This window comes from Salmo trutta, chromosome 7 (assembly GCF_901001165.1).
Source record: "Salmo trutta chromosome 7, fSalTru1.1, whole genome shotgun sequence".
Classification (NCBI taxonomy): domain Eukaryota; kingdom Metazoa; phylum Chordata; class Actinopteri; order Salmoniformes; family Salmonidae; genus Salmo; species Salmo trutta.
Window position 1 is genome coordinate 10,458,109 of NC_042963.1, and position 17,096 is coordinate 10,475,204.

Here is a 17,096-nt window from a genome sequence, read left to right on the forward strand (position 1 = left end):
AGCAAGGTGTGAACCAGACACTCATTTGTCGGAGGTTTTCAGGTATCACGTTGCATAAAAGTTGCACAGCGTCGCAGGGTATCGTCTCATCTGGTTTCCTGAGGGCCGTCGTTCAACAGATAAGTGCACAAACCCGAACAGATTACACTGGTTCTGTGGACGAGCACTGATGGTTCACAATGGATGGTCTATCAAAACATTATGGCCATATCTAGGTTGTGCACATCTTGAAGCCAAGCCCATTAACGGTTGTGGTGGCAACTTCCTCAGCTATTGTCACCTTCCTCACCTATTAATGGCATTGATGACAACGGTTCTTTGACCACCAGATACAGGTAGTATTTGTAGTTCTGTCTGATGAATTACCCCTTTCAAATATACTGTAAGACAGTATGAATAACAATATGCTATGGCGAAAAATGACCAATTCATGACACAAACACATTAATATAAAAAAGTATTGTTTTTAATCATATTATCATTCTACCTAGAGCAGAGAAAAGGTCCACCATAACACTTTGGTACTACAGTGTGTGGAGGCTGAGCGTAGGCCTGCCAAGTGGCTGAATACTGAACAGATAGATGAACAGACAGACTGACCAAGGAGGGAGGGGGGGGGGGGGCAGGCTCACATTCCTTTTCATTCTCCATGCTTAGTTAAATGAGGGAGGGGGGCCAAAGGGGGGGGGATAATGACAGGGAAGGATCCTTTTTTTCTTGTCTTTGAACATTTTCTGTTTACCTCATGATAAGAGGAGGGGCAGAGCAGGACAGGGGCAGCAGTGAGACACCAAGCTCATTGGTCTGGCTGCTTGACATGTAACTGGGGCAAGCCAACCTTACACTGACAAAGAGAAGGAGGGTGTGTGTCTGGTGTTGCTCTGATCCATTTTCACTGTACGCTTGAAGTTTCTGCCACAAAGGGCTAAAAAGTCGAGGTAACAAATGTTCTTCTGAAAGACAAAAAGGGAAGAGAAATTATACTGTTTATGCGCATTCATTTTATAGAATATTAGTGATTTTATTTTAAAAGTTTTAAATAGAAACTTTAACACAGAGCATTAGGCCCTACAAATTTGATTTACAGTATAACTGATTTGTTTTTGATTCTCATGATTCAATTCACCGTGATTGAACCGAATCCCAACCACTACAATGGCGAAGTGACTCATACGATTTGTCAAAAGGAATCGTTGAAAAAAATATATTAATAAGAATCAAATTAATCGCTGTAATTATTATTATTTATTTTTGGAGAAATGGGGTATCTGTTAAACAGTAAATCAAATTTGTACGGCCTTAGAATAATTTAAAACAATGGAACAATTCAGAACAAGTGTTTGTGATTCTCTCACTCACCTGCTTTCATCGAGCCGTAGCGGATCCACTGGACACCATATTGCCATCCGCATTAGAGAGAGACTGTTCCTTCAGCACAGGATCTGTGTAGAGGAGTCAACATGTTAAAGATCACATCACCTTTCATCAATGCACACTGACACTCCACTACGCAGCAGAGGTAGTCAGCAGGCGTGGTTCAGGTTGAGCTACTCACAGAAGTAGGGATGCTCCATGGCCTCTGTGGCCGTCAGTCTCTGCTGGTGGTCGTAGCGCAGCAGCTTATCCAGCAGGTCCAGAGCCTCAGGGCTCACCAGGTGCTGGTTCTCGGTCTGGACAAATTGCTCCCAGCGTTTCCGCGTCTGTCTGGGGGGGGGGGGGGGGCAGCGACGATGACGACAGAGAGCCAACTTTAATATCTCCAGTCACATACAGTGCCATCAGAAAGTATTCACACCCCTTTACTTTTTCCACATTTTGTTGTGTTACAGCCTGAATTGAAAATTGATTGAATTGAGATTTTGTGTTACTGCTCTACATACAATACCCCATATTGTCAAAGTGGAATTTGGTTTGTAGAACATTTTAGAAATTAATACAAAATGAAAAGCTGAAATGTCTTGAGTCAATAAGTATTCAACCCCTTGGTTATGGCAAGCCTAAATAAGTGTAGGAGTAAAGAAAGTGCTTAACACATAGCATTATAAGTTGCATGGACTCATTCCGTGTTCAATAATAGTGGTTAACATGATTTCTGAATGATTACCCCATCTCTGTACCCCACACATTAAATTATCTGTAAGGTCCCTCAATCGAGTAATGAATTTCAAGCACAAATTTAACCACAAAGACCAGGGAGGTTTTTCAATGCCTCACAAAGGGCACCGATTGGTAGAAGTGTAAAAAAAAAAAAAAACAGGGATTTCAATATGAAGCCAATGGTGATTTTAAAACAGTTACAGATTTGAATGGTTGTGATATAAGAAAACTGAGGCTGGATCAACAACATTGTAGTTACTCCACAATACTCACCTAAAGAGTGAAAACGAGGAAGCATGTGCATAATACAAATAAAATAACAATAATGAGGCTATATACAGGGGGAACCGGTACCGAGTCAATGTGCAGGTGTACAGGTTAGTCTAGGTAATTTGTACATGTAGGTAGGCTACGCATAGATAATAAAAATAACAAATATTAACATTTGATTTTCTATTTAACTAGGCAAGACAGTTAAGAACAAATTCTTATTTGCAATGGCCAAATCCGGACGACGCTGGGCCAATTGTTCGCCGCCCTATGGGACTCCCAATCACGGCCGGTTGTGATACAGCCTGGAATGAAACCAGGGTGTCTGTAGTGACGCCTCTAGCACTGAGATGCAGTGCCTTAGACCGCTGCGCCACTCGAGAGCCCCTAAACAAACAGTGAGTAGCAGTATTGCATCAATGCAAATAGTCCTGTTTGTCATGCATCCTGTTTGCAACAAGGCACTTAATTAATACTGCAAAAAAATGTGCCAAAGACATTCACTTTTGTCCTGAATACAAAGTGATATGTTTGGGGCAAATCCAACACAACACAGAGTACCACTGTTCATATTTTCTACCATGGTGGTGGCTGTATCGTGTTATGGGTATGCTTGTTATCGGCAAGGACTATGGAGTTTTTTTTAGGATAGAAATTAATGGAATACAGCTTTAAGCACAGGCAAAATCCTAGAGGAAAACCTGGTTCAGACACTGGGATACCAATTCACCTTTCAGCAGGACAATAACCTAACACACAAGGCCAAATCTACACTGAAATTGCTTACCAAGACGACATTGAATGTTCCTGAGTGGTCTAGTTAACAGTTTTGCCTTAAATCGGCTTGAAGATCTATGGCAAGACTTGGAAATGGCTGTCTAGCAATGATCAACAATCAACTTGACAGAGCTTAAATCTTTTTTTTAAGAAAAGGGCAAATATTGTACAATTTAGGTGTGAAAAGCTCTTAAGAGACGTACCCAGAAAGAACCACAGCTGTAATCACTGCCAAAGTTGCTTCTACAAAGTATTGACTCAGGGGTGTAAATACTTACGTAAGAGAGATATCTGTATTTCATTTTCAATACATTTGCAAACATTTCAAGAAACATGTTTTCACTTTGTCATTATGGGGTATTGTGTGTAGATGGGTGAGATTTTTATTTCATTGTATTCATTTTTAATTCAGGCTGTAACACAACAAAATGTGGAATAAGTCAAGGGGTATGAATACTTTCTGAAGGCACTGTACAACATTATCGTCGCCTGGGAAATTATGTTTTCTGGAACTAGCGGGCCACTGTCTGGCAGCTATTAAAGATTGTGCCGTGCATAAGAACAGCCCTTAGCTGTGGTATATTGGCCATATACCACATCTCCTTGTGCCTTATTGCTTAAATATATCACTAATAGAATCAAACTTGTAGTGGGGCATGTTGAAATAATTGATATCCTACAACTAATTCAAATATGCTTCCTCATTACCAGGTAAATACCAGGAGTAACCCTTATTTCCATGTCTCAACAGCACTGCCTTTTGGTACTCACTGGCCAAGAAGGTCCTTGAAGCGTGGGTCCAGTTCAATGTGGTATTTGCGCAGGTAACCAAAAAGTTCATCTGTCCCCAGGACTTTGGCAATTCGGACCAGCTGAAAATAGAACAGTGACAATTTCACACAAGTGTTTGGGTTTGTCTTAGGGAATATTTTTCCATGTACAAGCTAATTTGGTTAGTACATGTTATCATCAGGTAGTGAATGTGTTATCTACTCTAATAGACTGTAGCAGTCAGTTTTTCCCCTAGGATTCTTTTGCGGAGCGGTGTCAAAGTTAGTTTCCTGCAACATGTTGTCATGGGGCTGAGAGAAAATGTATCAAATGAGGGACCAATGCCTGTCTAGTTGTTATATCTGGTTTTAAGTTTACACTGAAACGGTTTACCATCCCGAAAAGTATTTTCTAAAAATGAGAAATAAAATAAAAAATTGGAGTGGTGGCAACGATTTAACAGTAGTGGCCCGCCGTTGCTAAATAAATATAGGGGAAACACTGAGTCAGTGTTATCATACTATGAGAGAGGTTGAGATTACACAAGTTAGTAGTAACATTGTGTTGAATAAGTTGGGTTGTAGTGAGACTAAAGTTTGATGGTGACAATAGAAAGGGAACGTCTGTTGAGTGGTTATAGTTAGTGGGATACCTGGTCATAATTGTCCTGGCCATGGAAGAAGGGCTCTTTCTGAAAGATCATACTGGCCAGCATGCAGCCAAGACTCCACATGTCCAAACTGTAGTCGTACATCTGACAGGAAATCACAGAATGCATCAGTTACTGCCATACATCAATACACACACAGTTAGCAATAACAATGAAATCGGTACACAATAACATGGCAAATGTATAGAATCACCAATTGTGTCTGTGTGTTTGCTTGCATGTGCTGGGGATTTACCTGGTAATCCACCAGTAACTCTGGTCCCTTAAAGTAGCGAGACGCTACTCTGACGTTGTATTCCTGTGCAGGATGGTAGAACTCTGCAAGGCCCCAGTCTATTAGACGTAGCTGCAGCACAAATACAAACCGTGCCGCGTTACAATACAAACCGCGCCTGCGTTACAATACAAACCGCGCCGCGTTACAATACAAACCGCGCCTGCGTTACAATACAAACAGCGCCTGCGTTACAATACAAACAGCGCCTGCGTTACAATACAAACCGCGCCTGCGTTACAATACAAACAGCGCCTGCGTTACAATACAAACCGCGCCTGCGTTACAATACAAACCGCGCCTGCGTTACAATACAAACCGCGCCTGCGTTACAATACAAACAGCGCCTGCGTTACAATACAAACCGCGCCTGCGTTACAATACAAACCGCGCCTGCGTTACAATACAAACCGCGCCTGCGTTACAATACAAACCGCGCCGCGTTACAATACAAACCGCGCCTGCGTTACAATACAAACCGCGCCGCGTTACAATACAAACCGCGCCGCGTTACAATACAAACCGCGCCTGCGTTACAATACAAACCGCGCCTGCGTTACAATACAAACCGCGCCTGCGTTACAATACAAACCGCGCCTGCGTTACAATACAAACCGCGCCGCGTTACAATACAAACCGCGCCGCGTTACAATACAAACCGCGCCGCGTTACAATACAAACCGCGCCTGCGTTACAATACAAACCGCGCCTGCGTTACAATACAAACCGCGCCTGCGTTACAATACAAACCGCGCCTGCGTTACAATACAAACCGCGCCTGCGTTACAATACAAACCGTGCCGCGTTACAATACAAACCGCGCCGCGTTACAATACAAACCGCGAGAGGGAAATTGCTACTGGAAAAAGCTTCATAATTTTTGCTGTCCTGTATGTGTCCTTATGCAATCTGATGCCATTAGAATACTGTATTTGATGAAGACTAAAAGAGTTCAACACCCATTATAATGGTGGAGAAATAGTAACTTCAGACAAATCTCTGACACATTTCTGTAAGCGTTGTAGACTTTTCAAACAGCTTAATTAAGAGAATAACTTTTGGACAAGACATCATTCACAACATCCAACTCCTAGAGCTTTCTAAGGACCCAACATCTCATAAGAAAGGTGAAGAGCTCCCCCTACCTTCCTCATCTGGTGGTCAATCATCACATTGTGGGGCTTGACATCACGGTGCATTATCCCCATACTGTGGCAGTAGTCCAGAGCCTGAGAGCACAAAGACCCAAATCATGTCAGAGACAGAGACATATTGGCTAGACACCACAAACTAACCCCACAGTTAGGAAGGTGTGAAGGTAGGACTAGGATGTGAAAACACACAGGGTCAAAACTATAAGGCTCACCTTAAGTAGTTCATACATGTAAAAACGGATATCAAAATCTGTTAACTTCTGGTAGAGCTCCTGGGCAGAGAAGAAAATAAAGTTTTAGATTTAATTTGCAGAAAGAAAGTATGTTATGCATGCATCCATGATGAAACAAACACAATTTGCCTAAACACTTTCAACCAACCAAAAAAAAGACAGACAGACAGGCCAGACATATTGAGCGAAAAATTCTCTGAACAATTCAATGATAAGTCATTGCTACCAACATGGTATCTGAAACTGTATAGCCTAATAGGCTATTAAAAAAGCATTATGGGTGAAATGATCAAGATTCCCACTCATTACACCATCCCATACCAGTGAAACCCCATGCCTAGAGATGATTCTACCTTAAAATCTGTGTTATTGATGCATTCAAAGACAAGCGCAGGCGTTCGGGACTGTAGAGAGGTTTGAGAGAGAGGACAAATAGAGGAAAAAAAATCTGAGAAAAGGTGGAAATATTCAAATCACATTCATTGATAAAGCAAACATTAAAAATGACATTACGCTATGAGCCATATACAGTTGAAGTCTGAAGTTTACATACACCTTAGCCAAATACATTTAAACTCAGTTTTTCACAATTCCTGACATTTAATCCAAGTAAAGATTCCCTGTTTTAGGTCAGTTAGGATCACCACCTTATTTTAAAGAATGTGAAATGTCAGAATAATAGTAGAGAGAATGATTTATTTCAGCTTTTATTTCTTTCATCACATTCCCAGTGGGTTAGAAGTTTACATACACTCAATTAGTATAGCATTGCCTTTAAATTGTTGAACTTGGGTCAGATGTTTTGGGTAGCCTTCCACAAGCTTCCCCACAATAAGTTGGGCAAATTTTGGGCCATTCCTCCTGACAGAGCTGGTGTAACTGAGTCAGGTTTGTAGGCCTCCTTGCTCGCACACGCTTTTTCAGTTCTGCCCACTAATTTTCTATAGGATTGAGGTCAGGGCTTTGTGATGGCCACTCCAATACCTTGACTTTGTTGTCCTTAAGCCATTTTGCCACAACTTTGGAAGTATGCTTGGGGTTATTGTCCATTTGGAAAACACATTTGTGACCAAGCTTAAACTTCCTGACTGATGTCTTGAGATGTTGCTTCAATATATCCACATAATTTTCCTTGCTCATGATGCCATCTATTTTGTGAAGTGCACCAGTACCTCCTGCAGCAAAGCACCCCCCACAACATGATGCTGCCACCCCTGTGCTTCACGGTTGGGATGGTATTCTTCGGCTTGCAAGCATCCCCCTTTTTCCTCCAAACACAACGATGGTCATTATGGCCAAACAGTTCTATTTTTGTTTCATCAGACCAGAGGACATTTCTCCAAAAGGTACGCTATTTGTCCCCATGTGCAGTCGCAAACCATAGTCTGGCGTTTTTAATGGCAGCTTTGGAGCAGTAGCCTCTTCCTTGCTGAGCGGCCTTTCAGGTCATGTCGATATAGGACTCGTTTTACTGTGGATATAGATACTTTTGTACCGGTTTCCTCCAGCATCTTCACAAGGTCCTTTGCTGTTGTTCTGGGATTGATTTGCACTTTTCGCACTAAAGTACATTCATCTCTAGGAGACAGAACGCGTCTCCTTCCTGAGCGGTATGACGGCTGCGTGGTCCCATGGTTTTTATACTTGCGTACTATTGTTTGTACAGATGAACGTGGTACCTTCAGGCGTTTGGAAATTGCTCCCAAGGATGAACCAAACTTGTGGAGGTCTACAATTTTTTTTCCTGAGGTCTTGGCTGATTTCTTTTGATCTTCCCACTGTTGTCAAGCAAAGAGTCACTAAGTTTGAACGTAGGCCTTGAAATACATCCACAGCTACACCTCCAATTAACTCAAATGATGTCAATTAGCCTATCAGAAGCTTCTAAAGCCATGACATCATTTTCTGGAATTTTCCAAGCAGTTTAAAGGCACAGTCAACTTAGTGTATGTAAACTTCTGACCCATTGGAATTGTGATACAGTGAATTATAAGTGAAATAATCTGTCTAAACAATTGTTGGAAAAATTACTTGTGTCATGCACAAAGTAGATGTCCTAACCAACTTGCCAAAACTATAGTTTGTTAACAAGAAATTTGTGGAGTGGTTGAAAAACGGGTTTTAATGACTCCAACGTAAGTGTATGTAAACTTCCGACTTCAAATGTACACTGCGAAGGAAAGGTAGAGCAACAAGTGGCTTAACACCCACCACACAGCAGAAGCACATCAACATAGATAAAACATTAAATAATATAATAGCAATCACATCCCAATTTGGTCCCGGTTGCAATTGCAATCATTTTGTAATTAAAGATAAGCCATGTTAATATTAGCCTCAGTAATTCCCATGATCATAATTCCCATTACTGTTATTGTAGGCAGCAGCATAGCGAATAGGTGATGAAGAATTGCATGTAAGCAATTATTTGAGGAGGTAATGTTATCGGTTGGGTATCTTCCTTGCATCCATAAACATTATTCTCAAAATAACCCTGACAAAATGTAAAAAAAGACAGAGTCCCGTTTCCCCACGTACAGTTAATATCAAGGCTGCCATGCAAGAACCACGTGATGTAACCTGCTTTCAGATCATCTGTCAGTTAATTAGCTTAAGACTTCAGCTGTGAGTAAGATGACTAGATCGCAGAACTTTCAAACAGTTTAAAGTGAACATCACTAAAAGAATATCAAACGCATTCACAATAAGTAAAGTATAATGTGCTGATATTAGAAAGGACGTAACTGGAACTGTAAGAATGTTGATAAGGTGTGGTCTTTCCTCTTCGTTAGTCAAATCTTAATTTTGTGAGGATAACATTTGTTCTCTTTGCAAGCATAAAAGGTATACTGACAACAACGGACCTTCAATTCAACAGCTATTATATGTATAGGAACACTGACAAAATTGATTTACAATGTAAACAAATCTGACCTCAGGTGACTAAGAACTAGCCCATAGCTAGAAGAAAGTAGAGCTGTACGACATACCACAGGGTCTTTCACCGTGTCCACCAATCGGATGATGTTGGCTCCACCTCGCAAATTCTCCAGGATCTTGATCTCACGCTTGATTTTCTTCTTCTTGACAGGCTAATTAGGATTATAATAACAGAGACATCCAATTAAACCAGGATGTAGCCTAAAACGTTTGATTATGCAGGATGTGATCTCATTAACAACAGTGGTAATAGCAAGATGTCCACTTTTCCTCCCTCTACTTTTCCTCCCATGTCACCATATTTCCCTCTGTTATCCTGTCTGAATATTACTTGGACAATGTGATGTGGTACAGTGGGGTCCATAATTATTGGCAACCTTGATAAAGATGAGCAAAAAAAAAGACTGTATAAAATAAATAAGACAAATACTGAGCTATATTGTATGCTCAAAAAAAATCTGAAATTACTTTATACTAACGCAATTTCTCAGAGAAATAGATGTTGTTAAACAACTAATAAAAAAACATCTAAAGATAGGAGTCAAAATTATTGGCAATCTGATAAAACATTTTAGAAAAAGGCTCAGGGTCGTTATCCTCTCAAGAGGAGAGTGCTACATGTATTGAAAACAGGGGTGCTAATAATTTTGAGCCCTATCTTTTTTTATATTTTTTTTGTATTACAGTGAGGGAAAAAAGTATTTGATCCCCTGCTGAATTTGTACGTTTGCCCACTGACAAAGAAATGATCAGTCTATAATTTTAATGGTAGGTTTATTTGAACAGTGAGAGACAGAATAACAACAAAAAAATCCTGAAAAATGCATGTCAAAAATGTTATAAACTGATTTGCATTTTAATGAGGGAAATAAGTATTTGACCCCTCTGCAAAACATGACTTAGTACTTGGTGGCAAAACCCTTGTTGGCAATCACAGAGGTCAGACGTTTCTTGTAGTTGGCCACCAGGTCTGCACACATCTCAGGAGGGATTTTGTCCCACTCCTCTTTGCAGATCTTCTCCAAGTCATTAAGGTTTCGAGGCTGACGTTTGGCAACTGGAACCTTCAGCTCCCTCCACAGATTTTCTATGGGATTAAGGTCTGGAGACTGGCTTGGCCGCTCCAGGACCTTAATGTGCTTCTTCTTGAGCCACTCCTTTGTTGCCTTGGCCGTGTGTTTTGGGTCATTGTCATGCTGGAATACCCATCCACGACCCATTTTCAATGCCCTGGCTGAGGGAAGGAGGTTCTTACCCAAGATTTGACGGTACATGGCCCCGTTCATCGTCCCTTTGATGCGGTGAAGTTGTCCTGTCCCCTTAGCAGAAAGACACCCCCAAAGCATAATGTTTCCATGTTTGACGGTGGGGATGGTGTTCTTGGGGTCATAGGCAGCATTCCTCCTCCTCCAAACACGGCGAGTTGAGTTGATGCCAAAGAGCTCAATTTTGGTCTCATCTGACCACAACACTTTCACCCAGTTGTCCTCTGTTCATTGGCAAACTTCAGACGGGCATGTATATGTGCTTTCTTGAGCAGGGGGACCTTGCGGGCGCTGCAGGATTTCAGTCCTTCACGGCGTAATGTGTTACCAATTGTTTTCTTGGTGACTATGGTCCCAGCTGCCTTGAGATCATTGACAAGATCCTCCCGTGTAGTTCTGGGCTGATTCCTCACCGTTCTCATGATCATTGCAACTCCACGAGGTGAGATCTTACATGGAGCCCCAGGCCGAGGGAGATTGACAGTTCTTTTGTGTTTCTTCCATTTGCGAATAATCACACCAACTGTTGTCATCTTCTCACCAAGCTGCTTGGCGATGGTCTTGTAGCCCATTCCAGCCTTGTGTAGGTCTACAATCTTATCCCTGACATCCTTGGAGAGCTCTTTGGTCTTGGCCATGGTGGAGAGTTTGGCATCTGACTGACTGATTGCTTCTGTGGACAGGTGTCTTTTATACAGGTAACAAACTGAGATTAGAAGCACTCCCTTTAAGAGTGTGCTCCTAATCTCAGCTCGTTACCTGTATAAAAGACACCTGGGAGCCAGAAATCTTTCTGATTAAGAGGGGGTCAAATTCTTATTTCCCTCATTAAAATGCAAATCAATTTCTAACATTTTTGACATGCGTTTTTCTGGACTTTGTTGTTGTTATTCTGTCTCTCACTGTTCAAATAAACCTACCATTAAAATTATAGACTGATAATTTCTTTGTCAGTGGGCAAACGTACAAAATCAGCAGGAGATCAAATACTTTTTTCCCTCACTGTACTTGTTAAACAAATCAAATCAAATTGATTTATATAGCCCTTCTTACATCAGCTGATATCTCAAAGTGCTGTACAGAAACCCAGCCTAAAACCCCAAACAGCAAGCAATGCAGGTGTAGAAGCACGGTGGCTAGGAAAAACTCCCTAGAAAGGCCAAAACCTAGGAAGAAACCTAGAGAGGAACCAGGCTATGAGGGGTGGCCAGTCCTCTTCTGGCTGTGCCGGGTGGAGATTATAACAGCACATGGCCAAGATGTTCAAATGTTCATAAATGACCAGCATGGTCAAATAATAATAATCATAGTAGTTGTCGAGGGTGCAACAAGTCAGTAACACAAGAGTAAGTGTCAGTTGGCTTTTTCATAGCCGATCTTTGAGAGTATCTCTACCGCTCCTGCTGTCTCTAAACAAGTTGTCTTTCTCTGAGCAACTGTGTTAGTTTTGTTTTTAGCACCGCACTTTACTTCCCTCTGCCAAGCTTTCGCACAAAGTGGCAGTCTTTCTTCCTGGTTACTAGAGGGAAGCTATATTGTATGCTAAAGTAAAAAGGGAAATTATATAATTGTATACTAATACAGAGAAAGACATTTTAACAAGTAAGATAAAAAAAAATCTAAAAAAAGATGACTCAAAATAATTGCCACCCCTGTTTTCAATACTGTAGCACTCTCTTTTTGCAAGGATAACGACCCTGAGCCTTTTTCTAAAATGTTTTATCAGATTGCCAATCATTTTGACCTCTCTTATTTAGATGTTTTTTATTACTTGTTAAACTAAATTATATACATGTCTGAGCAATTGTATTAGTATAAAATAATTTCCCATTTTTTTGGAGCATACAATAATGCTCAGTATTAGTATTATTTATTTTATATAGTATTTTTTGATCATCTTTATCAAGGGTGCAAATAATTTTGGACTCCACTGTATATGTTTAAATAAAACAGACCACTCTTTCATCGCTGCTGGGGCATACAGAAGAGCAAAGCAGGTTACCTTGAGGATCTTGACCACCACCTTCTCATTGTTGTTGATGGCCTCAAAGACCTCACTGTACTTCCCTCTGCCAAGCTTCCGCACCAACTGGTAGTCTTCCTGGTTACTAGAGGGAAGATGGAAAAGAGATTAGTCAGCACATATCAAAGCTGCAGGCTAAGATTAAATCTAGACTTGGTTTCCTCTATTGTAATCGCTCCTCTTTCACCCCAGCTGCCAAACTAACCCTGATTCAGATGACCATCCTACCCATGCTAGATTATGGAGACATCATTTATAGATCGGCAGGTAAGGGTGCTCTCGAGTGGCTAGCTGTTCTTTACCATTCGGCCATCAGATTTGCCACCAATGCTCCTTATAGAACACATCACTGCACTCTATACTCCTCTGTAAACTGTTCATCTCTGTATACCCATCGCAAGACCCACTGGTTGATGCTTATTTATAAAACCCTCATAAGCCTCGCTCCCCCCATCTGAGATACTTACTGCAGCTCTCATCCTCCACATACAACACCCATTCTGCCAGTCACATTCTGTTAAAGGTCCCCAAAGCACACACATCCCTGGGTCGCTCCTCTTTTCAGTTCACTGCAGCTAGCGACTGGAACGAACTGCAAAAACAGTCTAGTTTGAGTGTTTATCTCCATCTCTTCATTCAAAAGACTCAATCATGGACACTCTAGGTCCAAGTCTAGGTCCAAAAGACTTCTCAACAGCTTCTACCCCCAAGCCAAAAGACTCCTGAACAGCTAATCAAATGGCTACCCAGACTGTTTGTATCCCCCCCCCCCTCTTTTACACTGCTGCTACTCTCTGTTATTATCTATGCATAGTCACTTTAAGTCTACCTACATGTACATATTACCTCCATTACCTCAACTAACCGGTGCCCCCGCACATTGATTGACTCTGTACCGGTACCCCCTGTATATAGCCTCACTACTGTTACTTTACTGCTGCTCTAATTATTTGTTACTTTTATTCTTGTTTTTTACTTAACACTTATTTTTCTTAAAACTGCATTGTTGGTTAAGGGCTTGTAAGTAAGCGTTTCACTGTAAGGTTTACACCTGTTGTATTCGGCGCATGTGACAAATAACATTTGATTTGATTTCTTACTGACAGTTGTGGCTGCTTCGCGTGATGTATTGTTGTCTCTACCTTCTTGCCCTTTGTGCTGTTGTTTGTGCCCAATCATGTTTGTACCATGTGTTGTGCTGCTACTACATTGTGCTGCTGCCATGTTGTTGTCATTTTGTGCTGCTACCATGCTGGGTTATCATGTGTTGCTGCCATGCTGTTGTTGTTGTCTTAGGTCTCTCTTTATGTAGTGTTGTGGTGTCTATCTTGCCGTGATGTGTGTTTTGTCCTATATTTTTATTTATTTTTTAATTCCAGCCCCTGTCCCCGCAGGAGGTGTTTTTCCTTCTGGTTGGCCATCATTGTACATAAGAATTTGTTCTTAACTGAATTTCCTAGTTAAATAATGAATAAATTAAATTAAATTAAATTTAAAAAATGTAAATGAGAAAACAGATTAGTCAGCATTTTATTCCACATCCTTCCTTCCCATCACAACACTCAAGGTATAGAATAGGCCTAGATGGAAACAAGACTCATTTTCCCAGTCAATGAAAGCGAGCGTGCCATTTCAACCACAGAGAGGGGACATTCCGAGTATCCATCTTTTTGAAGGCCCTTGATTATACTAATGAATAAGACCAGTGGTGCTGGGACAACCTTATTTTGTGCATAGAACTGAATATATTAAACTAGTGGTCTAATGGAAACAGACTAAATTCAAGGCCTAGTGAATCTTCAATAAAGGGCTGCAACTGTACAGACATTTAATTCAGTAATTTAAAAGGTTGTGTCTCATTAACAGCTTGTGTAAATGTAACCAAATTAGCTAGATCTGAAAGAAAAATCTACATATGCCATTTAAAGGAATGATAATGTGATCTGGCTATGTAAGTTTTATGAAATGTGGGAAACTAGGTATCTACTGGTGTACGATTCACAAGCATCATTTGGTGCTGCCTTGGCGTCAGCTGCCAGCAAGGCCTGCTCGATCTCACAGATTGATGATTTTCCCATCCCACGCCAATCTGAATTTGCAACGCGCAGACTCACTTACTCAAGCCATGAACGTTCCCAACAAAACCTTGTTTACCAAGCTAAATCTCCAAAATACATTATTTTCCAAATATAGTCTTCAAAATACGTTCGTATTATATATTAATTATGATAGCTAGCTATCTAGTCTGATATTGCACCGGCCCACACAGAACCAATGCAATGGGACAATATACGGCCACTCATTCGACCATAATGATAATCCATGGTAGTAGTCGAAGATTCTGTTGTGGTAGCTGCCTGTACATCGTGTTGAGTGGAGAGCAAATATGAATAGCCAGCAGCAATAAACTATGAAGGACGTAAAACAAAAACTAAAATAGAAAACATATATGGAGATCATATATTTGATAAAGCATTTGGCAATAAAATACTAAATTATGCATTATGATGTTTAGAAATTCCAGCCCGGCAAAAAAATTAAACACGTTACCTCCAGTTAGGCACGTGGGTTTCGTAGTCCCAATATTCCCTGCTCTTCAAAGTGTTGACATCGGCGTACACCCGAGATTTACTGCCGGCCGCCGGGCCGGGCATGGCGAGCACCGGAGCCCGGTCTGTTTTGAGGATTCGATTGCCACAGAGCTTCGTTTCCTACTTGGAAAGGGAACACAGATCACCGTCCTCTTGTCGGAGCCTGTGGGTCTCGCTTTGTCCGAGTAAGGGGGTTCCTGTTATCTGATATTTCCCCCCGCGAGAGATGACCACAGTGCGCTGCGCACCGAGGTTGATGATGGATAAGGGGAGACGAGGGGCCGTCAGATACTGCTAGTGTTAAGACGTCTGGGAGGAGAATGAAAATGGAGTGTTGAGGTAGAAAGCTAAAATCAGGAACTGGCACTATTTACATAAAATAAAAGGCAAACATTTTTATTAAAAATGACCAAAACACTGACCGAGATGCCAGGCATGGGGGGTTTAGGGATCAAATGATTGTGGTTTAAACCCCCAACCCCCTTGTGGGCCTTAAATCCCGAATCCGAAACTGGGATCCTACCAGAATACACTCTTCTTGTTATGGCCCTCCCAATGCAACAATCTTCCAGCGGGGTGGATGGAGATGATGGATAGGATTTTCAACGGAAAAGTCCTATAGAGAAGTTGGTTTTTACAGCTCACCCCTAACTATGGGGTATTGACAGCCGGTTGGAGAGGGGTGGAGTATAAATACATTTTGCTAGCTAGCATGCTAACTCAGTCAGAATCGCGCCACCGTTGAGCGCGGTGCAGTGCACCCACGCGGGGGCCCGTGGCATATGCAATCGGAGTGAAGACCACTTAAAAAATCGCTTGAAAAACCTGTTGGAGGTCGGGTTTTGGGGCTTTCTTGTAGAACCCCCCGCCTCCCGGTCCTTATTCCGAACCGGATTGCGATAGAAAGTGCACCCGGAAACGAACATCTGGATAAACCAAATATACTTTTGAAGAGATGGGAAACTCCATTGGAATCGTATTAACGCCCATTGTGTACGTTGCCAATCACCCGGTGCATTATGGGTTATTCTGGAACAAGGAGAGCTCTCCTTCAACGAGTGAATGGGAGTCAATTCGGCGCTAGCTCAAAAACAACACAACCTTAGCATGCATTTCGTGAACAATAAGTATATGTTGTTGTCTTTAGGTCTCTCTTGTAGTGATGTGTGTTTTGTCCTGTATTTATATAGGAGGCCTTTTGGTAGGCCGTCACTGTAAATAACCATTTATTCTTCACTGACTTGCCTAGTTAAACAAAGGTTAAAATAAAAATAAAACATTACAAATATTTTCTGAGATGTGAGATAACTTGCTCTCTGTAATATCGTGTGGTTGTGGAATCGTGACATTATATGTTTTCGAGGAAAATAGCCAGGTTTCTCAATTTATGCCGCGTCAACATGCCAGTCGGAACTAGAAAACTATATTACTCGGACATGCGAACTCATTGTAATTATACACGTGCCGCGTTAAACGAAAAAGCAAGTCGAAAATGTTCGATTTTCCTAATTCCGAGTAGGGGTCGTTCGTAAATTCACTCTGGTTATCTACTCCGATTTCAATGCGCTCTCGTCTGGGTGTGCCAGAGCGCAGAATAACTGATTCAATTACAAATGCACAACACCAGTTGAATATGACCAGTGTCATTAAATGTTTACAAAACGTAATTAAATTGTTGCCAGCAGCACTGTTGCAGTCACCAACTCTATAGATAACATGAAAACATCCTAACCAGCTTTGCTTGGGCGAGTAAAAGGGTCAGTGAGGTGTTCTCTCATTTGTGTATGGAAGTTTCTAGCCAACTTTAGCCAGTTAGCTTGGGTGCTTGACTGCTGTTGTGAGGTCAGAATGCTAAGATCAACCCTACTCCTCCTTGGCCAGAGCGTCCGGTGTGCGCTCTGAGAGCGAAACGCACCGACAATCTGACAATGCTCTGAATTTACGAACACCCTCCCCGAATTTGAGAATGAAGAATTATCTTAGCAACGGCGTGACGCAGCACGACAACGTGAATCTGATTAGTCAACAGTC

General features: G+C 41.5%; 1 protein-coding gene across 3 annotated transcripts; it reads right to left on the reverse strand.

The window, feature by feature from the left end:
• Nucleotides 1-444: 444 nt before the first annotated feature.
• LOC115196912 (casein kinase II subunit alpha') lies at nucleotides 445-16,121 on the reverse strand. Of its 3 annotated transcripts, XM_029757933.1 has the most exons (13): nucleotides 15,488-16,121; nucleotides 15,025-15,374; nucleotides 12,454-12,559; nucleotides 9,237-9,338; nucleotides 6,600-6,650; nucleotides 6,226-6,285; nucleotides 6,005-6,088; nucleotides 4,821-4,931; nucleotides 4,568-4,669; nucleotides 3,916-4,016; nucleotides 1,556-1,704; nucleotides 1,360-1,442; nucleotides 445-953 (listed from the first exon to the last, which is right to left on the reverse strand). In XM_029757933.1, the coding sequence occupies exons 2-12, from the start codon at nucleotides 15,126-15,128 to the stop codon at nucleotides 1,366-1,368; spliced, it is 1,047 nt and encodes a 348-aa protein (XP_029613793.1). In that variant the 5' UTR covers nucleotides 15,129-15,374; nucleotides 15,488-16,121; the 3' UTR covers nucleotides 445-953; nucleotides 1,360-1,365. The 3 variants fall into 3 exon arrangements, with proteins under 3 accessions (XP_029613793.1, XP_029613791.1, XP_029613794.1); XM_029757931.1 differs by having other exon boundaries at nucleotides 15,025-16,121; XM_029757934.1 differs by lacking the exon at nucleotides 6,600-6,650 and having other exon boundaries at nucleotides 15,025-16,119.
• Nucleotides 16,122-17,096: the final 975 nt, after the last annotated feature.

Coding starts and splice junctions, on each gene's coding strand:
- LOC115196912 (XM_029757933.1), bottom strand. CDS start 15,128: ATGCCCGGCCCGGCGGCCGGCAGTAAATCTCGGGTGTACGCCGATGTC. Junction 6,286..6,599: donor TCAATAACACAGATTTTAAG/GTAGAATCATCT, acceptor TTCTCTGCCCAG/GAGCTCTACCAGAAGTTAAC. Junction 4,670..4,820: donor AGTTACTGGTGGATTACCAG/GTAAATCCCCAG, acceptor ATTTCCTGTCAG/ATGTACGACTACAGTTTGGA.